Genomic DNA, 20697 nt, shown 5'->3' on the forward strand with positions numbered 1-20697 from the left:
AAAAAACAGATTCTGAGTTTCGCAGAGAGCACTGGTACATTCTTGTTGCGGCATGCACTTTTAGAGGGCAAAAAGTGCACGCACAGGCAGTGGTGAAGCATCACACTTCCATCCTATTACTTAAACAGGGAACATGAAGAACATTCAGAACAACTAAAATCATTAAAGAGCTAGAAAATCGGACCTGGAAGGAATCGTGTTTCAGTCTGCTGTACTAATTTAAACGGGACGGCTCTTTTCAAACAAAGGCATCAGAAGGACACGTGTCTGGGCAGGCCGGGGACACACTGCAGCCACGTGCATTTGGCTGCCGTAGCCACCGGCAGTCTATTTTGTGACATCCTCTAGCCCGGAGCCCCTGTCATCCTTGCGGTTGGGAGCACGCATTGGCCGTGTTCCTTCCATCTCCTTGCAGCCACCCCCACGCCGCAGACAGATGTACACTTGCAAAGGCACCTGTGTACTTCCAAGAACATTGCCCAGTAAGGCTTCCTTTGGACTTAGGTAGAGTAACTACGTGTGTAAACACTTCTTCAGTGCCTGCATACCTAAGGCCTACACAAATAGCATCGCTCCTGGACAGTATGGCTGCACGGGCTTAGATGCTGTCTCTCTCTCTCTCTCACACACACACACACACACACAAGAGAGAGGAAAAGATACACCTTTTTCTGAAGACTTGGTATTCTGCTATTTAAAGTGATGCCACGTGATGGGAATCCTAAAAAGCAAGACTAGGTTGTGAGGGAAGGCCCTTACCATCCCCATTCAGGGAAGGCAGGGTTATTCCCTAGGCTCCCCAGAAGGTCCCCGGCCCTCCTTGTTTGCTAGGATGCGGCTCCTCCGGGCCCCTCCTGGGCCCCTCCTGGGCCCCTTGGCTCCCGCCCCTCGCCTCCTGTGCCACGGTGGCAGCGTCTGGTGCTTGTTCACAAGCCCAGCTACCCTCAGACGAGACGCTCCTCTGCTCCACCTGGAGGAAACGAGTAGCTCCAGGAGAGGAGGACAGGGAGAGGCCGGTGAGGGCAGGGCAGTGGCTAGCCCGCTGCTGCAGGAGGGAGCGCTGGCCTGTGGCGGTTCTGGCAGATGAGAGCAGGGGAGGGAACAGAACCGGTGGACAGGGAGCACCGGGGGGGGGGGGGGGGGGGGGAGCCAGCCGGGGGTGTGGCAAGACAAGAGGACGTGGAGTGGCACCACGGAGTCCACGTAAAAGGGAGGAGAGCTGTGGGCACGTCTGTGCTGGTAAACACGGAAAGGTGGAGCGGGTCCTTGCCTTCTGCTGCAAAATAACAAAGCTTTCAGAGCTAGGCCCGCTCAACCTGACGGAAGCACGAACCGCGGGACCTACGGTGAGCCAAGAGAAAGACGATAACGAACACCTGCAACGAGAAAACTTTCGGACGGGAAAACACGGAGGGTCTTGTTCAGTCCCCCGTGCCCTCTGGTAACGGATGGTCTGGCTATCGCGCTGGCACCCTTTTCTTCTCATGTCCATAACATGTCGCGATTGCTGTGTGTGGAAACACCCGTGATGTAGCCCCGAAGACCAGCGGGCGGAATTGTTGTCCCAAGTGGGAGCCACGTGGAAACGAGCCCAAGAGCCTCTGGTCCATCGTCGGCTGCCCCAGGCTCAGTTTCTACACGTTCCCCTTCCTTTCACAAAGCCCCTCTCTTGACACGGACAGCGTGTGGCTTTCTTGCCAACGGTTTGACATTGCCTAAACATACACACACACACACACACACACACAAGCTTTCATTTTAATATGTACAAATAGCCAGAAAGAACCAGCGTGTCAGATCAGACACATCACGGGTGTACATGCATTTATTTTCTTTCAGACTTTCAGCATTTATTTCCCACCACTTTATTTTAGGCTTAAAAAAAAAAAATGATCCAGCAGGGGCTGCTTCCTAAGCATTAAAAAGCCAGGAAGCAGTGCTGGCAACGACCGTAAGGCCCGCCCCCCCTTGCCCTTGCTCTCTGCTCCCAATGTCTGCTTTGATAAAACGCCAATTAAAGGTTTCCAGAAATCTCCAGATAACTGATTATTGCTAAGCCTTCAGAGAGAGAGTAGAGGGAGTAGTGTTTTCAGGTGTTCACTGTTAAAAATCTCATTTGAGCAATAGCTTTTCTTCTAATGCCTCAGTGACCAAAGAGATGTCTTCCCGATTCTTCCTTTGCAAAAAAAAAAAAAAAAAAAAAAGAAGAGGAAGAAAATCATCTTTTTGTTTAGGCCTCCAGAAACAATGCCAGTCATTCAAATATGTTCTCAAGGAGGACATGTACAATAGCACTGTGGCACGTTAAAACAACGGAAAATACATCATTCACGAGTAATCATTAGTCTAACATCAGCTGGTGGCAACTTGCAAACACTGCAGGGTTTAAATTAATAGCAATACAACTAGGAAATGAAATCATTTGTTATTCTTAAGAACCAATTTTATACATTTTATGCCTATGGAACTGCTTTCTGATCTTATTATTTAAAAAATAATGACCAAGACCCATTTATTTTTTGCCAGCCATCAAGTTTTCTAAAATATTGGTCTCAAGCTTGTTTCAATAAGACTCATTAGAATTATATGCTCCTTCTGGTTTTTTTGGTTCTCTTTCCTTGGAAGTTTTATAAAGTGCAACCCCGGATAAATCAGAGTTAACAGGATGATGTATATTTAACAGACATGCTTGCTTACTCATGTGGGGTTTTTGTTTTTTTTTTGTTTCTCCTTGAAATTTGCAGTTAAAAGGTACCAAGGAATTGGTCGAGACCAACGGCCACAGCCATGAGGACACAAATGTAGGTACCACTGACCCAGTATTTGCTCTTGTTGCTTGATGTTGGTTGAATGCCCACAGGTATGTGGCACTTTATTTATGACACAAAGGAGATCAGAAGTCCTGCCCCTCGGTGGTTTATTAAGATTACTCTGAATGGTTTGGCAGTGAAGTGTGGTAGACAGGCACTGCTCTTGTTAGCTTAAGTTATCAAATGTCAGTTTTAGAGGTACTTGAGCTAATCTCTACCATAAAAATTCTCGTCTCCGTGAATTTCTTTGAGTCCTTTGTATTTTCAAAGCTATACACTAATGACGTGTTGGGAGGGCAAATGGAATGAGACCAAACAGGGGGTAATAAGTTGTGTATTGCATGCATATTTATTGAGTTTGCTGGTCACTGAAGATGGTAATGAAATGATTGCTATGCCGGAGAGGTTTCAGAGCAGACCCCGTCTCTCAGAAAAGCCCTTGAAAGTGACGCCTCTCTTGTTTCTGACCCAGAACAGGAGCATGGTGCATCCATCTTCTTGATACAAGAGTAATGGTGCGAGATCCCAGTTAGCACAGACTTTTCCTCTTAGGGTTCCTTGTGTATCCAGTTGCCCAAGATCAGTCCGGTGTTCTCTCTGCCTTGGAAGTTCTGCAGTCTCAGGTGGAATATTATGCCATGTAGATCATTGTCTCTCCCTATGTATGATGGTTGTGCTTTTGTCTTTTTAAAAATCTGTCTGATATCTGTACGTATTTGATTATCGTCATCACAGAAAATGCTTACTAAGCAGTTCTTTTCACATAACGCAGAATCAGACATGGTAATGAATGCCTGATTAAGCTAGAGCTGGGAGAAATTATACACTTCATGTTCACTCTTGTTTTAATTATATACCGTGGAACGCCTGACATCCAAAGTACCAAAAAAATCCCTCTTTAATAACTACTGTTCCTGCAAAACGGATATTTAACGTATGACGTTTATGGAGAGTCGACTGCGTACGTAGAGCTCTACTACGTGCTGGGGGGGGGGGGTGGGGGTGGTTACAGAGAAAATAGAAGGCTTGCTGTCTGCCCTCCGAGAACTTGTAACTGAGTTGGGGATGAGGGAACACATGGGCGATAGGATGTGAAAAGTGTGTCACAAGGGGAGGCAGCTGTGATGCGGTGTAGTTTGAAATCTGGACTTTGCTGCCTATTAACTGTGTCAACTGGGGGCAGGTCAGCACTTCTGAGTTTCGTTTTCCTATTTGTAAAATGGATCGCGATGCCTACCTCAAACATGTGTCATGAAGTCGTAACGGGCTGAGGCATGTGAGACGTCACTACGATGGTCTCGTGGTGGTGGACAACCGAGAACAGCTTCCCAGATCGGTAGGATTTGGGTTAGCTTTGGAGAACGGAGAGGATTGAGAAAGCAGAGGAGGAAGCCATGCATACAGAGCTCTCCACAGGCAACATTGCCACCTAAATATTTCTCTTCCCACTCCAGTATTTCATAAACCCCCGCCTTACCGTGGAGCCTTTTTTCCAGGGTCCTGTCCTCCTGGGACACATTGCTGCCGCATTCTCGACCGGAACCTTCACATGCTTCTCCCTCAGAGTCAGTCCCTCTGTGTCTCCTGAGGAAAGCCGCCGTCAAATCCAACAAGGCAAAGTGGCAGGATGCCTCGATTTCCTGGTCTACAAAATGGGGATGATATTACCTGTCTTTCCTTCTTGTAAGGCTTATGGTGAGAAGCAAATGAGATAATGGATGTGGAGGAGGCACTTTGTAATTGTGAGGTTCTTAGCAGGAGGTTGTTATGATTATAAGCTCATCTGTTGGTCGAATTAAATTGACGATGCGTGTGAAGGCAGGCCTCACACAATATCTAGTCCCTCTCGTTTTGAGAAATGTCAAAAGGCATTCATTATTCAATGAAAAAAGTGGAAGGTCATCTTTGAAGTCTTTTATCCTTCCTAGAAGAAAGTTTTTAGCTTTGAAAGAGACCTCTCTAGAATCCAGGGTGTGGGCTGAAAAAGCCCACAATAGAAAAGTCGACAGAAGCAATGGCTGTTGAGAGACAGGGTTGAGGCCAAGTAGGAGGGAGGGGCAACACTGTGACCAAGGGTGGGTGAGAGGTTTGTGGAATGATGGAGCCCAGCAGCACTTGCCGGTGCCCCCCTCCATGCCCCCCTTTCTCACTGGGCCAAAGGTTGGGCTAGTTTCTATAATCACTGCCTATTCTTCTAGGGCTTTCCCAGCAGGTGGATAATCCGCGGGTCTTGCTCTTTTCTGTCTGTCATGTTGTCTCCTTTGGGCAGTTCCCTACTACCTTCGCTGGGTTATGTGAATGAAAAAAAAAAAAAAAAAAGTTATTTTGGCCACACATTAGAAGCGCTTGCACAGTATCGGGTGAAGGTCGTTTTAAATGTCTGAAATGAAGTCTCTGTCTCCTCTAAAGTTTCCATCGGCCTTGTGGTGGTAGCAGGCATCAGGCTTTCAAACTAGATTGAGAAGGTTTGGGTTCATTTTGATCCCTGAATAGCCGTGTGACCAGGGCAAGTGATTTGACTTTCACCTTCCTCATCCGTAAGAGTGCTCAGGGTACACAAACACTTGGCTTAGCGTATCAATTCCCTCTCTTCACCTAGCCATATAAATAGTGGTATAGAAGGCAGAATTTTGACAGGATGAATTTTTTATGGTTGTTTTTGTTGTTTATTATTTTTTTTTAATTTACATCCAAATTAGTTAGCATACAGTGCAACAATGATTTCAGGAATAGATTCTTTAATGCCCCTTACCCATTTAGCCCATCCCCCCTCCCACAGCCCCTCCAGTAACCCTCTGTTTGTTCTCCAGATTTAAGAGTCTCTTCTGTTTTGTCCCCCTCCCTGTTTTTATATTATTTTTGTTTCCCTTCCCTTATGTTCCTCTGTTTTGTCTCTTAAAGTCCTCATGTGAGTGAAGTTATATATTTGTCTTTCTCTGACTGACTAATTTCACTTAGCATAATACCCTCCAGTTCCATCCACATAGTTGCAAATGGCAAAATTTCATTCTTTTTGATTGCCAAGTAATACTCCATTGTGTGTGTGTGTGTGTGTGTGTGTGTGTGTGTGTGTGTGTATACACACCACATCTTCTTTATCCACTCATCCATCAATGGACATTTGGGCTCTTTCCATACTTTGGCTGTTGTTGATAGCGCTGCTATCAACATTGGGGTGCATGTGTTCCTCCGAAACAGCACACCTGTATCCCTTGGATAAATGCCTAGTAGTGCAGTTGCTGGGTCATAGGGTAGTTCTATTTTTAGTTTTTTGAGGAACCTCCATAATGTTTTCCAGAGTGGCCGCACCAGCTTGCATTCCCACCAACAATGCAAAAGAGATCCTCTTTCTCCGCATCCTTGCCAACATCTGTTGTTGCCTGAGTTGTTAATGTGAGCCATTCTGACAGGTGTGAGGTAGTATCTCATTGTGGTTTTGTGTTTCCCTGATGATGAGTGATGTTGAGCATTTTTTCATGTGTCGTTTGGCCATCTGGATGTCTTCTTTGGAGAAGTGTCTATTCATATCTTTTGCCCATTCACTGGATTATTTGCTTTTGGGGTGTTGAGTTTGATAAGTTCTTTATAGATTTTGGATACTAACCCTTTATCTGATATGTTGTTTGCAAATATCTTCTCCCATTCTGTCAGTTGCCTTTTAGTTTTCCTGATTGCTTCCTTCACTGTGCAGAAGCTTTGTATTTTGACGAGGTCCCAGTAAGTTCATTTTTGCTTTTGTTTTCCTTGCCTCCGGAGACGTGTTGAGTAAGAAGTTGCTGCGGCCAAGATCAAAGAGGTTTTTGCCTTCTTCCTCCTCGAAAATTTTGATGGCTTTCTGTCTTACATTTAGGTCTTTCAACCATTTTGAGTTTATTTTTGTGTATGATGTAAGAAAGTGGTCCAGGTTCATTCTTCTGCATGTCGCTGTCCAGTTTTCCCAGCACCACTTGCTGAAGAGACTGTCTTTATTCCATTGGATAGTCTTTCCTGCTTTGTCAAAGATGAGTTGGCCATCTGTTTGTGGGTCCATTTCTGAGTTCTCTATTCTGTTCCATTGACCTGAGTCTGTTCTTGTGCCAATGACAAGATGAATTTTAATGCAGATCATGAGGTTTAAAACCTCTGGCACAGAGGTTATTGACTAAGACATATAGATTTTTTTTTTCTCTATAATTAGTCACATGGGCAGGAATTTTACATATTATTTATTAATAATAATTATACAGGACTGGTGCAGGCTTAGCTGGATATTCTTATGAGAGTTGACAGTTGCTTTTTAAAAACAATATATTTTATTATAAAAGAAGTAGTCTGTATGAAACTGGAAAATCATAGAAAAAAAATACAGAGGTGAAGAAAAATAACTTAACATCTCATTACTCAGAGATAACCACTATTAATATTTTATTTTGGTTTTTTCCAGTCATGTGCATATATATGACCAGAGGGAAAAAGCCATAAATAAATATTATCATAGTGTCTTCAGTTTTGTACATTTTTGATTTCTCATTATATCATAAGTATTTTTCTTGTCACCAAATGTTCCTCAAAGACATGATTCTTAATGGCTGTGTAATGCAGATAGGAAATAATTGAACCACAGACCTATGTGTTCGGCATTTAACTTCCCATTTTTTTACTATTATAAATAATGCTGTAATTAACATGCCCATAAATCTCGTTCTGCCTCTTTCATATTTGTTTCTGGGGGATACTGTATATTAATAGGCGTGTCATGGAGTCTGGCAGGGAGTTTCAGACTTGCAGAATTGTTTAGCATTTAGGATGTCGTGTGGCAGATGGACACTTATGGTAGCCATTAGTGGTCCTGAAGGGACTCATAACAAATATGTCTCGTCTTGCAATTTACTAACCCTCTTGCCTTAGTCCCGAGCGTTGTCCAGCTTATGGGATGTTAACCACACTTAGATTTGACCTGTTACTCTTCCTTTTCGACTGTTTTTATGTTTTATTGAGCCAACAACAGTCTGTGACCAACACTTTGTCTGCTATTCCCGAGGTCCCCAAACTGACCTACCCTGGTCCCCCATCTGAAGACCTGCGAGCTTGTGCTCAGGAGGAAAGTTTTCCGAGGTCCAATTTAAACCCATCAGAGCCAGAACCTGAGATCACCGGCAAAGGCCTTGCTCTCCAAGAGTACTGATTTTAAATAGACTTTTCCTTGTGTTTGGAACTGGATATGTTAATGACGGCCGGGCAGTGCAACCTTCTAAGTGTACTCAAGTTTAAAACTAGCCTTTATTATGGTTCATTTAGAGATTTCAGTTATTCCAGGCCCCAGTTTTCTTTCCTAAAAGGCAAACCATAAATTTTCCTTTTATCTCTGTCTCTGAGCTATCTCCTAATCCCTAGAACTTCTGAATACCTAGCCTGGTCCCTGGTAATTAATGCATAACAGATACCAAAGTCTAAAAGAAAAAGAAAAACCCGCCCTTATCTTGCATCATTTGTGATGACCTTCCTCCCAGAGCTATCCCCGCCTGTGATCCTTACGTGTGGATGTTTGGTGAGAAAATGGAAGAAAATGGAGGGGAAGGGAGAGGGTGAGAGAAATGCAGGAATAGGGGCACCTAGGTGGCTTAGTCGATGAGGCATCCAACTTCAGCTCAGGTCATTATCTCGTGGTTGCTGAGTTCGAGCCCGACGTGGGCTCTATGGTGACGGCTTGGAGCCTGGAGCCTGCTTCAGATTCTGTATGTGTCTCTGTCTCTGCCTCTCCCCCACTCATGCTCTCTCTGTCTCTCTCTCTCAAAAAGAAACAAACATTCACAAAAAGAATGCAATTACAATTATAAAAAAAAAAAGAAATGTAGGAATAAGTAGGAGAAATCAAGTAAAGTGTCAGCTGAAGCCTGCAGCGTATAAACAATTTTGTCTAAAAGTTTCCCATTAATTTCCACTCCTCCCGTCCTCGTTTCTGCCATACGAAAGCCGCGACACCCCCGTCTTCTGGCTGCACAACCCAGGCTCACACACTGGGGTCGGAGAAATCATTTGCAACCTGTAAAGAGGCTTAATTCATGATGCTGGAGGTTGCCGCTGTGAAGTACAACACCCTTCCCAGCCGACAATAAAACAAAAACACAAAAGAGAGAAACACTTTGCGGTTTTTCGCGCTGCCTCTGTAAGGAAGTAAATCCTCAGAGTTGTCTTTAAATCTGTCAGAGTAAAGACGTTGGGAGTGTATAGAAGAGATGCTGGGTGAAGAACATTGTTCAAGTTGAGCACACCGCAGCAGAAAGCCATTGTTAACCGTGTATTTTAATGACGTCTACGGCTGAAGCCCCACAAGTGCTGGGTCCTCTGCCTGGTTTCGGGACATAGCTTTCATCCTTGAGGCAGGCGAGCCCAAGAGGGAAGACTATATACTGGTGTATTCGATAAGGCAGGAAAGAAAAAGAAAAACCCTGCAGGAAAGGCTCAGATTCTTAAAAGGCAAAGACGTGAACTCAGTCCCGTCCTTTCGCCACCTATACAACCTGCCGCCTGCTCTCGGGGGTCCCCAACCTGGAACCGGAAGGGGAGTAGACAAGACAGAAAGGACTCACTCTTCCCACACCCCACTCCACAGGCTCCGTGAGGGCAACCGGAGCCCCTGACCTGGCGAGCCGGCGCCTGGCGGGACTGGGTGTGAGACTGCGGACGGACAGCACAGTTCCTGCAGCCCTGGAGATCTCTCTTCTCACCATTTCCCGCCACCCTCAGCCTGTACAGAGTCCCCAGTCTGTCCTGCCGTCCCCTTTTCACTCAGTTAATGAAGTCATCATTGTGGGGGAGGCAGCAGGGTATAGGGCTTTGGAATAGATCCGGGCACCAGGCGGCCTGGCTTCCATCTTGGTGCAGCCCCCCTTCCTGTCCAGGAGACCTTGAGTGTCTTCCACCTACATTTTTTTTCCACTCCGGAAACGAAAGTAATAATCACACCCTGCCTCATTAGGGTTATTGTGAGCATTGCTTGACGGTGTTGACATCATCGGCCCGCGTTAGGCGTCGTTATTACCCCGGCCTTCCACGTGCCAGGTGCCGCACTGGGTTCTGGAGACCCGTCAGTGAGGCGTGTAGACGTGGTTTAGCCCAGGTGAGCTCAGCCCCTGTCATTGTGCCCTGCGCTTGTCAAAACTTGCTTGGCCTGTGTTTCATTCCGTCAGGGCTTATTCTCTGCCATCAAGTTAATATCACAGTGGGCATAATGGGCTTGAGGTAATTTACTTGCGTGTTTCCAGCAACTCTCTGGAGATGAGACCTTTACCGTAAGGACTGGCTCCATGGAGAGGAGAATCTGACAGGAATGAGATATATGATATGTAGGTACGTAGGGAGCATGAGGGCCCCTAGAAAGCTCAACTGGAAAACCGATAGCCACTTTGTCTTCCTCCGGGGAGAGACAGACCCACGTCTCTGGGTGACTGAGGTCACCCTCGCTCCGTAGATGTTTGAAATCAAGAAGGTGGACTTGTCGTGACTAAAATTTCCTTTCTGTAATATATTACTGTCCTCACATACCAAATGCTGACATCCAGAACTCGCCTTTTCCTCAAATTATAGTTCCTGTAGCATTACTGCTTTTCTCTTGCTGATGCTTCCTTCCCCATCCTCTACCTCTGCTTCCCTCTCCACCCCCTCCTGCCCCCATACTGCCTGCCTTACCACGTTTTCTGCTGTGAGTTAACCACGTGTCCTGCCGTTGCCATAAAATCCATAACTCCGTCTAAAAAAACCCCACATTGGGGCACCCGCGTGGCTCAGTCAGTTGAGCGTCCAACCTCAGCTCAGGTCATGATCTCACAGTCCGTGAGTTCGAGCCCCACACTGGGCTCTCTGCTGTCGACCCGGAGCCCGCTTCAGATCTTCTGTCCCCCTCTTTCTCTTCCCCTTCCCGGCTCACACTCTCTGTCTCAAAAATAAACATTAAATAATAATAATAATAATAATAATAATAATAATAATAAAACCCACACACATCCCAACCCTGAACCCTTGAGAGGGACTGAGGCCTGGAAGAGGCTCTGTACCACACCCACTTTCCAGCCCGTACAGAGCCCGCAGGAAGGACGAGACATCAAAAACAGGCAGAGGCTGGCTTCATGGTCAGTGCTTGTTTCCAGTAAACACGTGAGAAGTTACCCTAACAAGCTCCTCGCTGCCAACCAATGATGTGTTGTGGAGCTGGGGACTACGTGGTCTGTCCTTTTTGTCAAGACAGGAGCTGGTAGTAGCTGCTTGGCCATGCGTTGGGTTTAGAGAAATGGAAACACCTTCTTTGCCCAGGCCAGGTTAGAGAAGTATAGGTAAAGGAGACGTAAGTTTCAGCTCTATGTAAAATGGCCTCACATGGACAGGGGGACCGGTATAGCTAAACCAAAGATCTAAAACAAAACAGTTTTCTAGTTTGGAGACCAGTTGCACGTAAAACCTTGGCCTGCGAGTAACTTATTCTGCGAGTGTTCTGCAAGACGAGCAAACATTTCTCATAAATTTTAACTTGATAAACGAACGATGTCTCGCAGTATGAATAGTACGTGTGGCCGAACGTCCCAGATCACAACTGAGCCCATGGTTCTTGAAATTCGCTTTGATAAACGAGTGCTCTGGATTACACGCATGCTTGCAGAAGACATGATGCTCACCCACCAAGGTTTTGCTGTGCTTTCCCCTAAAGGCTGAATGATCCTCCCCGATGTAGAAGCAAAAGCAGTTGCTCAAAATGGAAGACTGGTGATGTATGGATCCCATAGGCCTGTATATGAATGCTCCTATCTTAAAAGCACCACTTTGTCCTTGTGAAAAATTTAGAAAATGCAGAAAACTGTAAAGAAAGAAAAAAAACACTTAAACTCCTTCATGTTTCCCCGTGTTTGTCTATGTGCGTGTGCATACATTTTTAGCACACTTGTAGCATATCACGTACAGCCTACACTTTTCCCCATATAAGCCATTAGCCTTTCCCCCACGTTAAGTATTTTCTTAATGTGACTTTTGATGGCCATCTACTACTTCATGCCACAGATGTGCTCTAGTTTATTTAATCCATTCCTACCGTGGGACTTCAATTTTTTTTTTTTTTTTTTTTTTTTTTTGCTGTCACAGACAGAATGCAATGAATATTCTTTAACCACGTGTTAGTTAATCCATCTACCGTTTAAGGACTTTTTAAATGTGGAAGATTTCCATGTGGTTGGGATTTAGGGATGGCACGAGATCCACTGATCCTTTAAAAATGTTGGCGCTCAAAGCCTACACGGTAAGTGATGAGATACACCGCCAACAATAATGTGTGGTCGTTACCATAGAGAGAGGAGACTGAGTTCTTCAACAGGAGAGGGAACACAACTGCCAGGGTATTTGCATTCTAAAGAGAAAGGCAAACTGTGTGCTTCATGAACGATTTAGAAGAACAATACCGAGACACGTTATGTGGGGTTCTGGGCTGTGAACGGGAGATCAGACGTCTCGGTGGGCTAAGGACTTATATAGAGCCTGTTCTCTGTGTGGACCCCAGATCCAGACTCACAGAACCAAGCCGCCCGCACCCAAATGAGGCTTGTCCACCCTCCGGAGGAAATACATAAGATCGAGAAGAGTGATCAATTAACAAAATGGGTTCGAATCCCAAAAGGAGAAAGAAGTTTTTATTCCTAATATGGCCCAGAAGACACATGTACGCCCCAAACCAGCAATAAGAGATGCATGCAGAAGCATACAGACATGACTTGAGTACAAGCAACATCATTTTAAAGTCAAATAAACCCAGAGGGCTTAATCACAGTTCTCCTGCCTCCCACGAGATACAGCTTCGCACTACCTGATACGCCAATCGGAAGTGAGTAGGAAGAAAGTTTGGGAACATTCGTGGGAAAAGCCACCTAGAATGAAGGCGGACAGAAGCAGAAGCTTATTGTAGTGCCTCCTGAAGGTAGTAGGGGAGAGTGTCGGGAGCCTCCTGGACTCACACAGCTTTGGTTCCTGCTGACACAGCACCTGTTTTAGTGATCTGAAAACAGCAAGGAACAGGGATTCACCAGTGGGTCAAGGTGCCTTCTGAGTTCCATGTTAACCGCGGAGCCACCGGGCTTCCCAGACTGTTGTTGTGAGAATATTAAAGGTCTTCCACGATTGCCGCACCCCTAATTTGTGCCGATCGCACAGGAGACCAGGACGGGGAGAGGGTGAAACGTAGCAGCCGGGGCGGGGGCCAGCGGTGGTCCCCATCTGCCACCTGCTCTTCCCCGGGCTGTCCGCTCAGCCGGCCCTCGCTCTGCCGGGGGGCGCTGTGTAGTTCCACACGCAGTGCTCATCTCCAGACCTGATCCATCACGTTGCCACATAACTCACTGGACTGTGGCATTTCTTCGAGAAAGTGTGTAGGAAGATGACACAGAAGAAAAGTAGGTGGAGAGCTGGGAAGAAGAAAAAGGGGAAGAGGGGCAGGAAAGACTACGACAGGAAGTTTCCCTGTTCCATCGCCTTCTGCTGCCCGCCAGCACCTCGAAATCACGCCTGGCAGGCGGGAGAGCGGTGCCTCTCGCCGTCCCCCACACCCCTGCCAGCTCCGGTGGTGAGCTTTGCTACACAAAGGTGTGTTTGCGGCTGCGCGAATCTACACGCTTCGTGAAAACTGTATCCAAAATATAAGGTTCTTGAACTTGAAGCAGCAAGCTCGGATGTTAATCTGCCAATAAAATATCGGGGGGCTTTCTGGGGGTAACTACGAAGACTAAACTTGGAAAGAGATACGTCCAGACTATCCACAATCAAGTGAAGTGTGGTCTTGTCTTTCAGCCTCAAAACTCTGCCCAGCTCTGGTGGAAGCACTCTCTCCATTCCCTCCCTGTCTCCCTAGGGCTTGACGGGTCGGAATCCACTGGGTTGTGAGTTCACTGCCCACCAAGTGCGGCTCACCTCCCCTTTCCCAGCCTCCCCCGAGGGACACCCAGCCCGGCGGCTCTCTTGAGACGTCCAGTTTACGGCCACCTGTAACTGAGCATTGCCAAACCTCCATGCAGGTTGCAAACCTCACACTTTTGGCTTTCAGTGTAACTTAGGGTATGACAAAATTTCAGAATTTCAGCAAGCCGAAGCTCAGTGTGAACTCCCTCCCACCCAGGTAGGAGCCCAGGTCGAACTGGGAGAAGAGCTGGTGCACAAAGGAGGGGCCTTCGTGGGTTATGTTCGTTATAGAGAGACTGTGGGACTTTTCCTGCAGAAATGAGTGAGTAGTTCTGAGCTGTGCCGGTGTCAGAACCACAGAGGTCTTTGCCTGTCACCCCCACCCCGGGCAGCAGTCTGCTCGTAAACCTGCACAGTCACCTGGACACTTGCGGGAAGCGCCTTGCCAGGTATATGGAAACCGTTTTCCAGAAACCCTGCAGATTCCCCTGAAAAGACTCACCAGCCTTGGAACACTTAATAGTTGTGTTGTTTTTTTTTTTTCTTTCACATTTCTTCCTATTTGATTTTTTTTTTTTTTCAAGAAAATCCTATAAGCCTCGGGCTTCCCAGCCCTGAAATTGTCCTTGTAGGGGAGATTTGTGACCGTGATGTTCAGCATCACCGTCATTTTTATTGTTATGTCAGCTTGCCCATGAGTTTACAGAGTGCCTTTGTTTGTCTGGACAGTTTCCAGACTGTTCAGTGTATGCTGATGAGCTACTTTTTACCTGCCTTGCAAATTCCATCTGTTTCCAAGCCCAGCTCAATTCCCCTTTCTTGGGGCCTTCTCCCAGGCTCAGCCCAAATCAGTTACCATCTTCTCCATATTCCCACAGTATTTATCTGCATTCCAAACATTCCGAACAACCCAGTTACGATAGGCCTACCGCCTCAATGCAGGCATATGTGCCTTCATGGCAGGTAATATGTATGTGCCTTACAGAACCTGTCCCAGTGATGAGCCCACGTAGGTGAATACGTTTGTAACATTTAAAATACTTACCGACCGACGATGTAATTGACAATTTCTAGCAGCCTGGGACAGCTCTGTGAATCTGCCTGGCCTGGGGAGATGAAAGGTACACACACTTCTTTGTGGATATTATAGGCAAGTGACCTTGAAGGTGAACGTGCTCCATTCTGGTTCACTTGAAGACGTGTACAGAAGTCTTGTAGACTGTGCAAGTTAGAATGGAGGTGATACAGGGACCACCCCACCTCACCTTTATTTTATGCGTGCTCATTTGGCATATGCCTTCTTACCTAATTGGCGTGTGTCTGTGAGTCTTCCATTCTCGAAGGCAGTATTTCTCAAACTTTATCAAGCGGTAGAATCTAATGGAGAGCTTCTTAAAAGTCCAGATTGCTGGACTCCAGCCCAGAGTTTCGGATTGGGTAAATCTGGGCTGGGTCCCACAGATCTGCATTTCCAACAAACTCCCACATGATGCTGACTACACTTTGTGTAACTGCCAGCTGCTTTCCACCCTAGTCCAGGTTAGGGGCTGCTCTGGGCTCCCACGGCACCCAAGGCCAACCCTTGTCATGGCTTCTGTCACACTGTGTTTTAATGTATTTGTTATGCCTCTCATCCCCTGGACACATAGGAACCACTATGATTCATCTGTGGCTCTTGTCTAGCACAAAGCCCACCATATGGTAGACGCTCAAAAAATACCTGATGAACGTTAAGAGGGGTAGAGGCCCAAGAAACTCCAGTCAAACTATGCTGAACTGAGGTGGCCAGGGACTTTATTTAGTCCAGATGTTGAACTTCTCTGCCATTCAGCCCCCGAAAGAAAATACTACCTAATTCCTAACTGCCAGACTGGAGTTCGTAAGAAATCACATCGTTTCGGAGAGTACGCAAAAGACCGTGGACTCACAGCTCAGCCGGGTCCATCCACATCCAGGTGCGGGCCAGTGCAGGGGTGTAGGCACAGTACTGCGTAGGGAGCATATGCCACCGCAGCCCAGTCACTGCCCCCAAGGAGCACATGACCCACTGAGGAGAGCGCATACGGCAAAGAGGGGAAATCACTAAAGACTGGCTCTCGGTAAAGAAGAAGACTTGGGCCAGGATGAGGGATTTGAACAAAGTGGAGAAGTTGTGACTCCGTGAGAGGTGACTCAGACAGCAGCACAGACTAATAGCTCCAGAGTCTGAGTGTCGGGGGCCCAGTCCTGGAGCCACTGCTTTCCGGGTATGTGAACTTAGGACGCTACTCCCCTTCTCTGGGCCTCAGTTTTTCCATCTGTAAACTGGGATGTAATAGTACAAGCACCTGGCACCTACCAAGCGTTCAGTAAGTATCATGACCATTACTCATATGATTTTTTATTCGGAGAACTTCGTATGCCAGATCCACTGCGCATCAGCCCTCCAGCCACTTAGTTCTTGGAATATTTCTCGCGTCGCACATGCGAGAACACAGACGAGAGAACTGGACTCTGGTGTGTTGGAGAGGGGAGACAATTGAGTGTTTACTGAGATAGTGTGCCTGGCCAACCTTGTGAAGTTCATCTTACGTAAATAATAATGAAATGTCTTTCTCATTTATCAGATTGCATCCCATCTATTCTCATGACCTAATTTACCACCATAAAGGTCAAAAAACTCTGAATTTTAATATTATCATTAGTAACGTAAACTCAGCAGGTGAAAATTATGATAGTGGGTGCTTTGTAGCGGAGAAAAATAAGAAATGTCATACTGAGAAATGGACTGGGAAAATAACATGCCAGGAGCACCATAATACAATTAATCTTTACCAGCAATAGAGTCAGTATCATACAAGATAAATCAAACCAACTAATTCTGGATGCACATACATACATTTAAAAGTAGTTCGCTTTGGTTTCTTCTGTTTGCTCCTCCGTTTTTATTGGTTAAGGAGATTTTTCATGTCAGTACGTTTGCAGGCTATGAAGGGTATGCACTTGCATAGGCAGAGCAGCGTGGGGGACATTTTTTACACACTGAAGAGAAACACACAACTGTGTTTGAGGCCAAGTGTGTTTGGGAACACCTACAAGTGGCGTATAGCAAAACCAAAAATAAACTACTACAGCTTACACTTTAAATAATGAACGGAGTTACTAGAACACAAAGGAATGTTGTCCCACCTTTAGCTCATTGGTATTTAATATGACTGTCACCAGACTATGCCAAAAGAAAGCCACTCGTTTGCCAGCTCGAGACCACGGTCTGAGCCTGGTGTGAACTGTCATAGCCGTAATTAAGTTATGATCCAGGCAGCAGTGACGCTCTTACTATTTAATGGGAAACTTTACAAAATTGAAATTAGCCTTTCCTGTCAAAGTCTCCGTTCTCTTATTAAAAGTACATGTGGGAGGGGCGCCTGGGTGGCGCAGTCGGTTGAGCGTCCGACTTCAGCCAGGTCACGATCTCGCGGTCTGGGAGTTCGAGCCCCGCGTCAGGCTCTGGGCTGATGGCTCGGAGCCTGGAGCCTGTTTCCGATTCTGTGTCTCCCTCTCTCTCTGCCCCTCCCCCGTTCATGCTCTGTCTCTCTCTGTCCCAAAAATAAATAAACGTTGAAAAAAAAATTTAAAAAAAAAAGTACATGTGGGAGAATCCCTATTTTTCAAATAAGAGTCAGATATGTATACATGTGTGTGTATATATACGTATACGTGTGTGTATATTATGTTCTAGAGAGAGAGAGGGGAGGGTTATATATGAGATATAAAGGGTAAATATCTGAATGTTAATAATGCTTATGTCTGGATAGGCAAATTTGAGTTAATTTCTATTTTCTTCTTATGTTTTATAACTTTTCTCCACTGAAAAGATGTATATATCAAATTTTGTATTGAAATAAAAACAAGAGAAGTTATTAACTAAGAATTAAAGCAAACTGGAGAACTGTCTTAAGTTTGGGAAAGGAAAGGAGAAGAACAAGGTTATAAGCTTATCGTGGTCTCCAGAAGAGTGAATATTTAAATTCAAAATATATCGAAGGCATTAATAATAGATGCAAACGAAAAATTCACTTTTTACCTTCTTCAATCCAAAATAGTGAAGAAATGATTTTACTTTAAAATGATGCTACGGCAAATGCATTTAGAAACTGAAAGAATGCAAAATAGCCAAAGCGGCTGCACTGGCTTTTTCACTGTCCCCTGCAATATATTCCTCAAAGTCTTCTTGTAAATCACCCCAGGCCAAGCGTCCCAACCAGACCCTATGACGACCGGTTAGTTTCACCTATGATTACACTCTCTCTGTGTGGTAACAGATTGATCCGATTGATTTAATTCACAACTTACTACTGAGAGTCCACTCGTTACTCTTTCAAAAGATGCTGGTTGCAGGTACGCTATGTACAAGGGACTGTTCCAGGTGCCGAGGACGTTGTTCCTGTGTCACGAAAGGATTAAAGGTAGAGCAGTCTCTCTGAGTCTGGGCAACTCGCGATGGTGACAGGGAGCCTTGGTAATAACTTCTGCTGGGACAGCAGGTGTGCGCTGGGACTGTGCAGGAGGGAGAGAGACGCAAGGTGGGCTGGAAAGTCATTCCCGGCCCAACCGCTCTCCTGAGCTCATGCGCCATATTTCCAGCTGCCTTTCCGAGGCCTCACATCCGGTATTTCTAAATTATTGGAGCCTGTGCTTCTCATTCTTTGTGCCCTCTGATTCTACTATCATTATTCTGCTAGTCATCCGGACTTCACTTATTTAACTCTTTTTTAACTCTCCTCTTTCCTCTGTTTCACACACGGAAGCTGTCCATTCTCCCTTTAGAATGGCTTCTGTGTCCCCTCGTCCAAAGAAAGTCTGTCACCACCTAACGACAGCAGGCAGCCGCGCCCCATCCCTGCTAACGCTGCTCCTTGGCCAAGCCCCTGCTGGCCTTCTGCCTTGCTTCGCTTTGCTTTCATGACTATGCAAGAGCCAATCTGGCTCTGGATGGGCAAGGCCTGTAGGCAGCGCTCAGAAGAGGATTTGATCCTAGTGTTCAACGGGCATTTTTCAGTTGACGAGGATTGTAATAGGTGCCAGGAGGGCGTTCGAGAGAGGCAGCCTCGCACAGTAATTAGGACTCTGGAGTGAGACAGCATTGATTCGAATATGACATCTGCTGCTTCCTAGCTGTGTGATCTTAGGCAAGTCATTAGCCTCTGTATGCCTCACTTTCCTCGTCTGTGAAAGGGGAATGCAGTAATACCTCATAGGGCTGTTATAAGGATTAAATGAGTTCACATTAGTAAAGTTCTTATAATACTGGCTGCATGTAGTAAACACTCTATAGTATTTATTAAATAAATACAACCGGGAATGACCAGAAAAGAAGGCTACCAGGAGAAATACTGTATCTGGATAGCTCTGGCACCTAAACCACACGGAGCTTTCACCTGTCCTTCTTAAAAGGGTCCACTTAACAGCCTGCAACCAGTTCTCACCTATCTTAATCTTTGCAATTGGAAATCTTAGAAAATGCAGTTCCTGGAGCCTCTAAGGACACAATGCATGCCCTCTGGGTCCAACAATGGAATCCCAAGGAGATGGGACATCTCGGCACGTCACAGGGGGATGCACTGCGAGGCAGCTAACCGCAGGAGCCCTGCATGTCTGCTTCCACGTGGTCTCTCTGAGGCTCCCCTCATACAGACCCTGATCATCAGGCTTCTGAGGAAGGGGCACAGGTCAGTGAGCGCCCATGACCCTTGGGGCTGGCGGCACCAAGCTTCAGCAAGTGGGAAGATTAGCAAGGACTTGTGACTTCCTACCCACAGAAAAATTCCCCAGATCCCGCTCACTCTTGGGGACCGAGGCATTCTTACTTTCCTTTGAACCATAATTGAAGCTTCCTCAGGTACTCCTTCTCATCCGTCCTTTCCTCATCCATGTGTTTCTTCACTGCTTTTCTCCCTCTGCTTCCTCTTTCCTTTCTAAACGAAATTCAGGATAAGTACATGCTGTCTGTACTGACTTGGCTGCCTTATTCTGAAGGGAAGTTCCAAGTCAGGGAAAAGGACACAGAGCAGGCAGGGGATTCTGGTGCAAGAGGACGCTGCAGAGATTGTGTGCTTCAAATCCCACTTTTTACGAACAAATAATGAAACAAGGGCACACAGCAAGTCAGTAGCAATTAGAACCAGTCTTCTGTGTCCAGATCCATTTTTTCCACTCTCCCGACCATTATTTAAGGGCCATTCCCTCATTTGTCAGCCACTGGGCACCTGCTCCGTGATAGCCACTGGCCCATCAAGAAAAGTGTGAAAGGCGCCTCCATTCTCTTTCCTCCCTGACCACAGTTACAATCTTCTGAGGAATAGCTTGACAGTTATTGGAGACTGTCATGTCACTTGATGGATTGCCGTTGGTACTTAGAAAAAAAAAAAACGTGAGTAAAGGATATTGAAGTAGCTGATTAGCATCTTGACTATGGTCTCCAGGGCCCCTCGATTCACAAGGTGTGATGTTTAATAGCAGGGCTTAGGAGCAAACAGCAAAACAAGGCCCCGGAACAAGGAAAATAGGGAAGGAATGCGAGCCTTATGGTGCGGTGCCGGCAGATGGGAGGTGACGTGGTGAATCTTTGCCCTGCTGATCTTGACGACTGTCCCACTCACCTTGTACTAGTGGCTATAGACCCCACCAGCCCTCGGAGTGCCACAGGGGAGTCACACGGTGAAGGTCTCGCTACTCAGTGTGTGGGGAGGGATGTCACTCATTATGGTATTCAGTGAAGTAGTCAGCTCTTACTGGCTGTGCTGTACCATTTTGTCATCTATATGTCACCGGCTCCTTTGTATTTCTTTTTAGATTATCAGGATAGTGGTATAGTAAGACAACCTCAAACATTTAGAAAATAGAAAATATGCACAGTTTGAATGCCCCCACAGTCACTTTTGCCTACGTGTTTTCATATAATGGCAGTCAAGGTCTTATACAGAATTCTTGCATGGATTCA

General features: G+C 46.0%; 1 protein-coding gene across 7 annotated transcripts in view; it reads left to right on the plus strand.

Moving 5' to 3' along the window:
• The window catches only part of ENOX1 (ecto-NOX disulfide-thiol exchanger 1), a 553951-nt gene that overhangs the window by 491467 nt on the left and 41787 nt on the right, over window positions 1–20697 (plus strand). For 6 of the 7 annotated variants that reach the window (XM_043579372.1, XM_043579389.1, XM_043579405.1 and 3 more), the window contains one exon: window positions 2745–2801. The exons of the other annotated variant lie outside the window; for it this stretch is intronic. In XM_043579372.1, coding sequence (XP_043435307.1) covers window positions 2745–2801 — 57 coding nt within the window. The remainder of the gene's footprint in view (window positions 1–2744; window positions 2802–20697) is intronic. 7 annotated transcript variants of the gene reach the window in all.

Source organism: Prionailurus bengalensis, chromosome A1, assembly GCF_016509475.1.
Source record: "Prionailurus bengalensis isolate Pbe53 chromosome A1, Fcat_Pben_1.1_paternal_pri, whole genome shotgun sequence".
Classification (NCBI taxonomy): Eukaryota; Metazoa; Chordata; class Mammalia; order Carnivora; family Felidae; genus Prionailurus; species Prionailurus bengalensis.